The sequence below is a fragment of the Monodon monoceros genome, unplaced genomic scaffold, assembly GCF_005190385.1.
Source record: "Monodon monoceros isolate NGI ecotype Baffin Bay Population unplaced genomic scaffold, NGI_Narwhal_1 Super_Scaffold_13, whole genome shotgun sequence".
NCBI classification, from domain to species: Eukaryota; Metazoa; Chordata; class Mammalia; order Artiodactyla; family Monodontidae; genus Monodon; species Monodon monoceros.
The window spans coordinates 80,233,539-80,246,355 of NW_021703769.1; the positions used below are offsets into that span (position 1 = coordinate 80,233,539).

Here is a 12,817-nt window from a genome sequence, read left to right on the forward strand (position 1 = left end):
TTCAAGCCCTGGGTCCGGGAAGATCCCACATGACATGGAGCAACTAAGCCCGTGCGCCACAACTACTGAGCCTGCGCTCTAGAGCCCACGAGCCACAACTACTGAGCCTGCATTCTGCAACTACTGAGCCCGCGTTCTGCAGCTACTGAAGCCCGTTCACCTAGAGCCCATGCTCTGCAACAAGAGAAGCCAACGCAATGAGAAGCCCGCGCACCGCAAGGAAGAGTAGCCCCCGCTCGCCGCAACTAGAGAAAGCCCGCGCGCAGCAAAGAAGATCGAACACAACCAAAACTAACTAAATTAATTAATTAATTTTAAAAAAGAAACAAAACATATGTGCTCCAAAAAAGGTAGATTTAAACTATAAAGGTAGATTTAAAAGGCAGATTTCTAAGCACTGGGAAAAGTCACAGTCAATGAACTCTTACCTACTTAATATGTCAACCTGGAGTTTTTAAAAGGCCCCACCCACCAGGGATTGTGATGGTCAAAAGCATTTAGTCCCTGAGTCTCTCTGATTCTGCTGTATACATTCCCCCTAATGTGCACAAAGGCATCAGATTATACTTTTGTAAAGAGATATTTATTGACTTGCTCAATGTAATATTTAATTTAGAATATCCAAAATAAAGTCTGTGACATAAATGTCACTACTTCAGTCACCACAATCATTCTTATTTTCATTAGAATTTGTTGAGAAATTTTCATTCTGATCAGTGCTCAGGAGGAGTAGATGGTACTAACTACCATCAGGAAGTGGATGGAGATGGTCCTAGGAGAGCCCATGAAGTTGAGTATCCGGCACCTACTTGTCACCTCCTTTATATGACGCAATATATAACACTCCACATAGACAATGAGAAAGCTAAATGATTGGGCAGAATACCTAATCATCCATCAAGGGCAGTAGGTGAAGCCTATCTTCATTTAATGGTTTTATCACAAAGTAAGTAAAGTCTCAGGTGTTCCTGGATACAGCTTCCTTGAAGATCAAAGCCCATGTCCTTCGAGAAAGTCAGGCTCCGCTTACGGTCGCATCTCTTGACACAACCTTTAGAACAACAGGTTTTTCCAACTGCGTAAGTCCTTGAGTGAGCACTTTCAGGGGGATCTGCAACATTTAAACAAACACATGAGAACCGATTGATGGAGCCCCACCAACAAAAAAAAGCAAAGTAGACGAGATACATTATGGACAATAATGCTTTAAAAACATGTAAAAGCTACTTTTAGCATCATGTATATTTGATTTTTTTAAACTACCGATTCAGTATGTTCGATAGATAGCGGGACAGATATAGGGACAGCCAGGATGTCTATATTTTCTTGATTGAATGTTAATGGTTTGTGTCTTTCAGAGAACTGGTCTATTTAACGCATATTATAAAACATACGGGAATACAGTTGTTCACGGTATTCCCTTTTCATATCCCATCAGAATTCAACTTCCATTTTTATTGCAATATAGTTGACTTACAGCAGTGCATAAATTTAAGGTGTACAGCAAAATGATTTGACTTACATATATCATAAAATTATTACCACAGTTTTGTTAACATTCATCATCCCATATAGATAGGAAAGGAAAAAAATAAATATTATTTTCCCTTTGTGAGAACTCTTAGGACCCACTCTCTTATACCATACAGAAATATTAACAATAGTCATTATGTTTTGCATTATAGCCCTAGTACTTATTTATAACTGGAAGTTTGTACCTTTTGCACACCTTCATTCAATTTTCCCTACCTATCTTTGATTCTTTATATTTATTCTATAAGCTGTGTTAAGAGGGATGGTGAAAGAATTCATCCATCATTCATTCTGCAAAATATCTATTGAGCACCTATTCTGTACCAGGCTTGATACAAAATCAGGTTGGCCTGTGTTCTTTATTGATTTAAATTTTAAGCAAAAATACTGAGTTTTAAAAGCATAACAGATTCTTAGGCATTATGGCAAATTTCTCGGAAAAGGATATAGAGGTAATTTTGTGTATGTTGGAACTTACAAGGTAATCCTGAATAGGTATTACAATTTTAATTGTAAGCACGTTCCTCAACTTCTAAAGCGTCCAATCACCTCTCCCAGTAGAATCCACCCAGTTTCATGATGGGAAGAGGTCGTTGTGAAGCATTATGTCTGTTTCTTAACACCTCCTGGCTCCAAGTGTAGTGCAAATGGTGAACTTCTGATGACCACAGTGTTTGTTCCAGTACTTTTAGCCCCTTTCTCACCTTTAGCGCCTTTCAGAGTTGGGGGAACCAACAGTGACCTTCTAATCTCAGTTGACTGAAGGGCAAGCAAATTGTCGTGGAGGGAGAAGCCCCAGCCTGTGGATGCCTGGGTGGAGCTTCAGGGAGCATCTGCCCTTCCCAGGTGTGCCAGAGGCCCCCTTTCTCTCAGGGCTGAGTCCCCTGTCTGTACACACCTACAGTACGGACACACAGACTCCCACAAGTAAAATGGAAACATTCTCTATCCTCCTCTTCCCTGAGAAAGCCTACCCAAGGGGAGGAGCTGCTTACTAAATGTGTGACTCCTAGAAATAAGCCTTATTACAGGGCCGTGCTTGAGATGAATGAACAATGGCAACTGTTCTTTGTGTTCCTCAGAGGAGAGATTCCAGATCTTTCTATATATGTAACACCTTGTATTTTAAAATTTCATATGACATACATATATTTCCCCTGCAGACAAATAGACACACACACACTAAGCATGTACTTACATGTCATTTTTTTTATATTTTAAAAGTTCAAACTGAACATAATTTGTGTCCCAGAACTCTAACTCAACTGAAAGTCACTCTGCAAGCATTTACCGGATGACTGCAAGGCAGCATTGGGAGTTTATTAAAGAAATAAAATGAGGAGCTAGAGTTAAGGGTATTCTTAGGGGCAAAGAAAACATAAGAACCAAACTGGATGGTTCCATGGCAAAGTGTTAAGTTAGGTGGTAGGATCCATGATGCCAGCCTGTGGTAACTGATAACAGAGCAGAGGAGAGAGTGGGCTTTGGACTGGGTGGGGAAGGCTTCATGGAGGGGCTTGGGATTGAACTAGAGCTTGAAGGGGGAAGAATAGAATGGGGGTGGGGAAGAGCACACATAGAGTTATTATTAGAATGTAAAGGGAGCCCATCGTGATGGCAGCAGGACCCCTGGAAGGTGAGGGGGCTGTGGGAGTCCTTCACATCTGGCAGAAATGCTTTCCATCAGGGGGTCTCACTGTGGCTGCACAGGAGAATCAGTGGGGCCTCTTTGAATGCCACACTCCAGGTGAATTATTTTAGAAAGTCTGAGATGACTTAGGCATCAGGGCTTTTTTAAAGCTCCCCATCAATTTCATTATACAAGCAGAGGCTGAGAACCACTGCCAGGAGAGCTTCTGTAAGCTCTGGTGGAGAAGAGCATCACTGAAGAGCCATGACTTTTCAGTGTGTGCTCTCATGACTGTGCACACACTTCCCTTCATTCCAGTGGACTTGAATGTGGGCCACAGACTTAGCCCTCCATGGATATTGACAATTAAAGATTTCAGATGGCTCCAAACAGATTCTCTGGCTAATAGAATAAATTATTCTTTGAATTGATAACATGCTTAGATATATAGAGACCCATCAGTTAAAAAAAAGAACTCCCAATAAAATGTTATTCATGCAGAAAATTAACTACTGACCTGTGTTTCTTTACAAGGTTTGAAGGAGAAGTTCTGCAGGACTCTGACGAGAGCAAGTTTCATGTTCATGATAACAAATCTCATGCCAATGCAGTTTCGGGGTCCAATTCCAAAAGGCAGGTATGTATAAGGATTTATGCTCTCCTTGTTCTTCTTACTGAACCTGTAACCATAAAAGTAGATGAAACAAATTAATGAAACAGAAAAACCACAAGAGCTCCAGACCTGAGGTTTAAACTTAACTCTTGGACCAGCAGCATAAGAGATACCTGTGAGGTCTAGTCATTGAATCCTGCTGTGGTTATTTTGTGTGACAATGGATCCTTCCCATTCCTCTGACTCTACAGGAGCTTTCAGTCCTGTTGAGGAGGTGAGATAAATGCTGTTTAAAGAAAATTTATCTTTAAACACTAAAATTACATTCAGGGTGGTGAGATGTTCACGCTCTGAATCGCAGTTAGGAAATGAGACTGGCTGAAGGAAACATGGGTTCCCATCTCCACGCACACTTATGTGGGTCACATGCTCATGGGGGAAGGAAGCTGGAGAAACGTCTCTGAGTATTTAAATTGTTATTTTTCAATTGTTTTCCTCTCCTTGCCCTTCCAATTCCCTTGTGCCATTCTCTGTCTCTCTGTCTTTCTCTCCCACACAGGGGATGCTTAGGTCAGAATATGTACATGGGCATATGACTCTACTCCAGAATAATCACTGACATCCTTGTCTATCTGTTCCACTAGCCTATAAATTCCTTGATGGTTAGACCTCTGTTCTATTCAAATTTGACTCCTCGATATTTGAATATGTCAAGGAAAAAATGTATATTTGGGGAAAGTGATAATGGCATTGCAGTTATGTATATTTTAAAGAGGCCCTATTTTGCAAAACATTTTGTAATATTTACAGACAATGTGACTTAAAATAACATGGAGAAGGGCAGCAGTGGCATGTGGATGGGACAGAGACATGGGCTGATGGTTGTTAAGCAGGGAATGTGCACATACAGGTACACTGAAAGCATTTCAGGTGGCTCCACCCCCGTTTCTCGCGCTTCAGCTAGGCCCGCGCTTTCTGTGCATCACCTCAGGGAGCGCTCGCCTAGTGAAGAAGCTCAGGGTAAGGCAGGACTGACAGCAAGTTGACGCCGGGAAGGAGACCCCAAAGAGGCCACAGCTGCAGGAGGGCAGGGTCTGGGCTGCCGTTGGCCTTCCCCGAGGGCTTCAACTGGGCCCTTCAGGCCGCCCGCCTAACGGACCCCACCCTGCCTCACTGACCCAGTTGCCCTCTTGCCAGAATGAGCTGAAGTCTGAAAATTGCTCAGCAGGACCAGGCATAGCACGGGGCTCTTCTCTTGTGGTTTCACTTGCCAGTGACCACTATCTTGATAATTCTGTGTGGCTAACAGGGTCTTGGTGCTCCGGCCAGGTGTCAGGCCTGTGCCTCTGAGGTGGGACGGCCGAGTTCAGGACACTGGTCCACCGGAGACCTCCCGGCTCCACGTAATATCAAATGGTGAAAGCTCTCCCAGAGATCTCCATCTCAATGCTAAGACCCAGCTCCACTCAACGACCAGCAAGCTACAGCACTGGACACCCTATGCCAAACAACTAGCAAGACAGGAACACAACCCCACCCATTAGCAGAGAGGCTGCCTAAAATCATAATAAGGTCACAGACACCCCAAAACACACCACCAGATGCAGTCCTGCTCACCAGAAAGACAAGATCCAGCCTCATCCACCAGAACACAGGCACTAGTCCCCTCCACCAGGAAGCCTACACAAACCACTGAACCAACCATAGCCACTGGGGGCAGACACCAAAAACAATGGGAACTATGAACCTGCAGCCTGCGAAAGGGGACTCCAAACACAGTAAGTTAAGCAAAATGAGAAGACAGAGAAACACACAGTAGATGAAGGAGCAAGGGAAAACCCCACCAGACCAAACAAATGAAGAGGAAATAGGCAGTCTACCTGAAAAATAATTCGAGTAATGACAGTAAAGACGATACAAAATCTTGGAAATAGAATGGAGAAAATACAAGAAATGTTTAACAAGGACCTGGAAGACCTAAAGAGCAAACAAACAATGATGAACAGCACAATAAACGAAATTAAAAATTCTCTAGAAGGAATCAATAGCAGAATAACTGAGGCAGAAGAACGGATAAGTGACCTGGAAGATAAAATAGTGGAAATAACTACTGCAGAGCAGAATAAAGAAAAAAGAATGAAAAGAATTGAGGACAGTCTCAGAGACCTCTGGGACAATATTAAACACACCAACATTCGAATTATAGGGGTCCCAGAAGAAGAAGAGAAAAAGAAAGGGACTGAGAAAATATTTGAAGAGATTATAGTTGAAAACTTCCCTAATATGGGAAAGGAAATACTTAATCAAGTCCAGGAAGCACAGAGAGTCCCATATAGGATAAATCCAAGGAGAAACACGCCAAGACATAAATTAATCTAACTATCAAGTATTAAATACAAAGAAAAGATATTAAAAGCAGGAAGGGAAACACAACAAATAACATACAAGGGAATCCCCATAAGGTTAACAGTTGATCTTTCAGCAGAAACTCTACAAACCAGAAGGGAGTGGCAGACATATTTAAAGTGATGAAAGGGAAAAACCTACAACCAAGATTACTCTACCCAGCAAGGATCTCATTCACATTCGATGGAGAAATTAAAAGCTTTACAGACAAGCAAAAGCTAAGAGAATTCAGCACCACAAAACCAGCTTTACAACAAATGCTAAAGGAACTTCTCCAGGCAGGAAACACAAGAGAAGGAAAAGACCTACAATAACAAACCCAAAACAATTAAGAAAATGGTAATAGGAACATACATATTGATAATTTACCTTAAATGTAAATGGATTAAATGCTCCCACCAAAAGACATAGACTGGCTGAATGGATACAAAAACAAGAACCATATATATGTTGTCTACAAGGGACCCATTTCAGACCTAGGGACACATACAGACTGAAAGTGAGGGGATGGAAAAAGATATTGCATGGAAATGGAAATCAAAAGAAAGCTGGAGTAGCAATTCTCATATTAGACAAAATAGACTTTAAAATAAAGACTATAATAAGAGACAAAGAAGGACACTACATAATGATCAAGGGATCAATCCAAGAGGAAGATATAACAATTGTAAATATTTATGCACCCAACATAGGAGCACCTCAATACATAAAGCAAATGCTAACAGCCATAAAAGGGGAAATCGACAGTAACACAATCAGAGTAGGGGACTCTAACACCCACTTTCACCAATGGACAGATCATCCAAAATGAAAATAAACAAGCTTTAAATGATACATTAAACAAGACGGACTGAATTGATATTTAAAGGACATTCCATCCAAAAACAACAGAATACATGTTCTTCTCAAGTGCTCATGGAACATTCTCCAGGATAGATCATATCTTGGGTCACAAATCAAGCCCTGGTAAATTTAAGAAAATTGAAATTGTATCAAGTATCTTTTCTGACCACAACACTATGAGACTAGATATCAATTACAGGAAAAAAATCTGTAAAAAATACAAACACATGGAGGCTAAACAATACACTACTTAATAACCAAGAGATCACAGAAGAAATCAAAGAGGAAATCAAAAAATACCTAGAAACAAATGAAAATGAAAACACGACGACCCAAAACCTATGGGATGCAGCAAAAGCAGTTCTAAGAGGGAAGTTTACAGCTATACAATCCTTCCTCAAGAAACAAGAAAAATCTCAAATAAACAACCTAATCTTACACCTAAAGCAATTAGAGAAAGAAGAACAAAAAAACCCCAAAGTTAGCAGAAGGAAAGAAATCATAAAGATCAGATCAGAAATAAATGAAAAAGAGCTGAAGGAAACAATAGCAAAGAGCAATAAAACTAAAAGCTGGGGCTTCCCTGGTGGCGTAGTGGTTGAGAATCTGCCTGCTAATACAGGGGACAGGGGTTCGAGCCCTGGTCTGGGAGGATATCATATGCTGCGGAGCAGCTAGGCCCGTGAGCCACAACTACTGAGCCTGCGCATCTGGAGCCTATGCTCCGCAACAAGAGAGGCCGCGATAGTGAGAGGCCCATGCACCGCGATGAAGAGTGGTCCCTGCTTGCCACAACTAGAGAAAGCCCTCGCACAGAAACGAAGACCCAACACAGCAAAAATAAATAAGTAAATTACTAAAAAAAAACCCTCCTACCCCCAATATCTTCTTAAAACAAAAAAACAAACTAAAAGCTGGTTCTTTGAGAAGATAAACAAAATTGATAAACCATTAGCCAGACTCATCAAGAATAAAAGGGAGAAGACTCAAATCAATAGAATTAGAAATGAAAAAGGAGAAGTAACAACTGACAGTGCAAAAATACAAAGGATCATGAGAGATTACTACAAGCAACTATATGCCAATAAAACGGACAACCTGGAAGAAATGGACAAATTCTTAGAAAAGCACAACTCTCCGAGACTGAACCAGGAAGAAATAGAAAATATAAACATACCAATCACAAGCACTGAAATTGAGACTGTGATTAAAAATCTTCCAACAAACAAAAGCCCAGGACCAGATGGCTTCACAGGTGAATTCTATCAAACATTTAGAGAAGAGCTAACACCTATCCTTCTCAAACTCTTCCAAAATATAGCAGAGGGGGGGTTCACTCCCAAACTCATTCTACAAGGCCACCATCACCCTGATACCAAAACCAGACAAAGATGTCACAAAGAAAGAAAACTATAGGCCAATATCACTGATGCACATAGATGCAAAAATGCTCAACAAAATACTAGCAAACAGAATCCAACAGCACATTAAAAAGATCATACATCATGCTCAAGTGGGGTTTATCTCAGGGATGCAAGGATTCTTCAGTATATGCAAATCAATCAATGTGATACACTATATTAACAAATTGAAGGATAAAAACCATATGATCATCTCAATAGATGCAGAAAAAGCTTTTGACAAAATTCAACATCCATTTATGATAAAAACCCTCCAGAAGGTAGGCATAGAGGGAACTTACCTCAACATAATCAAGGCCATACATGACAAACCCACAGCCAACATCATTCTCAATGGTGAAAAACTGAAACCATTTCCACTAAGATCAGGAACAAGACAAGGCTGCCACTCTCACCACTATTATTCAACATAGTTTTCAAAGTTTTAGCCACAGCAATCAGAGAAGAAAAAGAAATAAAAAGAGTCCAAATCGGAAAAGAAGAAGTAAAGCTGTCACCATTTGCAGATGACATGATACTATACATAGACAATCCTAAAGACTTTATCAGAAAACTACTATAGCCAGTCAATGAATTTGGTAAAGTTGCAGGATACAAAATTAATGAACAGAAATCTCTTGCATTCCTATACACTAATGATGAAAAATCTGAAAGAGAAATTAAGGAAACACTCCTGTTTACCATTGCAACAAAAAGAATAAAATACCTAGGAATAAGCCTACCTAAGGAGACAAAAGACCTGTATGCAGAAAACTATAAGACACTGATGAAAGAAATTAAAGACGATACAAACAGATGGAGAGGTATACCATGTTCTTGGATTAGTAGAATCAACATTGTGAAAATGACTATACTACCCAAAGCAATCTACAGATTCAATGCAATCCCTATCAAACTACCAATGGCATCCTTCACAGAACTAGAACAAAAATTTTCACAATTTGTATGGAAATACAAAAGACCCCAAATAGCCAAAGCAATCTTGAGAACGAAAAACGGAGCTGGAGGAATCAGGCTCCCTGACTTCAGACTATACTACAAAGCTACAGTAATCAAGTCGGTATGGTACTGGCACAAAAACAGAAACATAGATCAATGGAACAGGTTAGAAACCCCAGAGATAAACCCACGCACCTATGGTCAACTAATCTATGACAAAGGAGGCAAGGATATACAATGGAGAAAAGACAGCCTCTTCAATAGGTGGGGCTGGGAAAACTGGACAGCTACATGTAAAAGAATGAAATTAGAACACTCCCTAACACTATACACAAAAATAAACTCAAAATGGATTAAAGACCTAAATGTAAGGCCAGACACGATCAAACTCTTAGAGGAAAACATAGGCAGAATACTCTATGACATCAATCACAGCAAGATCCTTTTTGACCCACTTCCTAGAGTAATGGAAATAAAAACAAAAATAAACAAATGGGACCTAATGAAACTTAAAAGCTTTTGCACAGCAAAGGAAACCATAAACAAGACGAAAAGACAACCCTCAGAATGGGAGAAAATATTTGCAAATGAAGCAAGTGACAAAGGATTAATCTCCAAAATTTACAAGCAGCTCATGCAGCTCAATGTCAAAAAAACAAACAACCCAATCCAAAAATGGGCAGAAGACCTAAATAGACATTTCTCCAAAGAAGATATACAGATTACCAAGAGACACATGAAAGAATGCTCAACATCACTAATCATTAGAGAAATGCAAATCAAAATTACAATGAGGTATCACCTCACACCAGTCAGAATGGCCATCATCAAAAAATCTAGAAACCATAAATGCTGGAGAGGGTGTGGAGAAAAGGGAACCCTCTTGCACTGCTGGTGGGAATGTGAATTGATACAGCCACTATGGAGAACAGTACGGAGGCTCCTTAAAAAACTAAAAATAGAACTCCCATACGACCCAGCAATCCCACTACTGGGCATATACCCAGAGAAAACCATAATTCAAAAAGAGTCATGTACCACAATGTTCATTGCAGCTCTATTTACAATATCCAGGACATGGAAGCAACCTAAGCATGCATCAATAGATGAATGGATAAAGAAGATGTGGCACATATATACAATGGAATATTACTCAGCCATAAAAAGAAACAACATTGAGTCATTTGTAGTGAGGTGGATGGACCTAGAGTCTGTCATACAGAGTGAAGTAAGTCAGGAAGAGAAAAACAAATACCGTATGCTAACACATATATATGGAATCTAAAAAAAAACAATAATGGTTATGAAGAACCTAGGGGCAGGACAGGAATAAAGACGCAGATGTAGAGAATGGACCTGAGGACACGGGGAGGGGGAAGGGTAAGCTGGGACAAAGTGAGAGAGTGGCATGGACTTATACACACTACCAAATGTAAAATAGATAGCTAGTGGGAAGCAGCCGCATAGCACAGGGAGATCAGCTCGGTGCTTTGTGACCACGAAGAGGGGTGGGATAGGGAGGATGGGAGGGAGATGCAAGAGGGGGGAGATATGGGGATATGTGTATACGTAGAGCTGATTCACTTTGTTATAAAACAGAAACTAACATACGATTGTAAAGCAATTATACTCCAATAAAGATGTTAAAAAATTTTTTAAAATAAAGGATTTAAAAGGCTTGTGCCTATAGAATATTCCTGTGTACGTGTCAAATCACACATACTTGTGAATATTTTTAAAATTCTCCATAATGGGCTTTTTTCCTAACCTTTGGATTTCTCACTGGCTGGCCCAGCCCCTCACCCACAGGTGAGCATTTATTCTCTGCTTGATGACTGAATGAATCAAAGGGAAGTACAGTGAGTGGTCTCTGGTTCCAGGTTCGTGAAGCTGCAGGACAGGGAGCTACTGAGCTTGGAGGAACTGCAGAGGTTCCCTGGCCCAGAAAACAGAGGACTTGGTCCACTCTGACTCTTCTGTCAATAAGTGCTATGTGTCACCATTGTGCTAGCACTCGGGACTCCATGGCAAACGAAACAACTCTTGGCCATCAGGGAGCTGATAGGGTGTAATAAAGGTCTAGATCTCAGCTACTGGCCTAAAAAGTTCATTCCAAATTTTGCTTACCATACACTAAATAGGAGAGCATTAACTCTTTCCACGGTCCAAGCTGTGCCCAAACCAGATCTTGGCTCTGAATTCCCAGAAGAGGATGCTCAAGACCCATCCAAGGAGGAAATCTCAGACATGTAGAGAACAGATGACTTCACTTTGAAAAGTCATCAAATACTGAGGTAGAAGGGACCTGACCCAGGTGTGCAGCCACAGACAGAACCAGGGCACCTGTGTGCACCTCCGTCCTCAGTGAGGCTGCTTGAACCATCAGGGATGAGACCTCTAGGTCCCAGCCTGCACTCTCACAATAATGCTAGAGGAAATGTAGCCAATGTTTAAAAATATGGAATGTGGGAACATGGGGTGAATTCAGAGAGCTAAGAGAGAACAGAGAGAAAGGCTTAAAGGGAATAAAAAGACAGTGGTTAGGTAAATTATGGCATATGCATATAAACATATACACATAGAATGTTGTTTATACTTTACTGTTAAATAAAGAAGTTCAAAACCAAATAAAGTATAATACCATCCTGTTTTTAAAATCTATATATGCATAGAAAAATGTCCATAAGGACATATATGACATTATAAATGAGGCCTATCTTAAGGTATTAGGAATGTAGACAGCTATAATTTTCTTTTTCTAGTCTATACTTTGTATAATTTTGACTCACATAATGAACACCCTTAAACAGAAAAATCTTCCAACAATAAAAAGATATACAAATAAATTATTGCATGATCACCCACTTGTCAACTATAATAAGAGTTGTCAAAATACGCAAGCACCAAAAAGAATCAGGGCGGGTGTCCTTTCCTCAGGGTCTTGTACCTTTCAGGACGGAACTCCTCAGGCTCTGGCCAGAGCTCTGCGTCATTGTGAAGAACGAAGAGTGGCACCACCACTGCTGTCCCTTTGGGAATGAACACTCCATTGACTTCCACATCCTTCTTACAGACCCTCTCAATTCTACCAGCAATTGGGAATATTCTGAGAGTTTCATTCAACACCATGTCAAGATACTCCATCTGTACCAGAGCCTCATAGGTGGGAGGCGCCTGGGAAGAGAAAAAGAGATTTTGATAAATTAAGATTTCGGATCAACCTTCAACTCCATCTGTGTAGTCCTATTGAAATGTTAGGAGCTCCGGGGAATCATTTAAATTGGTAGAGGACCTTAGCATTTATAGACATTTTAATATCTATCATGTGCTTTGACCTGCTCAATGGCCCACAGAGGTGTGTAGAGTAGTTATGACTATGGGCGATGTTAGGACAATGCCCTAAACAGGGCCTGAAATCCCGCACGTTATCAT

The 12,817-nt window shown here is 40.6% G+C and overlaps 1 protein-coding gene across 2 annotated transcripts in view; it reads right to left on the bottom strand.

Moving 5' to 3' along the window:
• Positions 1 to 564: 564 nt before the first annotated feature.
• Positions 565 to 12,817, bottom strand: part of LOC114894197 (cytochrome P450 3A29-like) — a 43,471-nt gene continuing 31,218 nt past the window's right edge. Inside the window, exons 12-15 of one of the 2 annotated variants that reach the window (XR_003793165.1) lie at positions 12,333 to 12,559; positions 3,950 to 4,039; positions 3,681 to 3,843; positions 565 to 1,111 (exon numbers count right to left, since the gene is read on the bottom strand). Coding sequence is in view for 1 of the 2 variants with exons in the window: in XM_029220684.1 (XP_029076517.1) it covers positions 1,016 to 1,111; positions 3,681 to 3,843; positions 12,333 to 12,559 (486 nt within the window). In the remaining variant the exon portion in view is untranslated. The remainder of the gene's footprint in view (positions 1,112 to 3,680; positions 3,844 to 3,949; positions 4,040 to 12,332; positions 12,560 to 12,817) is intronic. The other variant, XM_029220684.1, reaches the window with a different exon arrangement.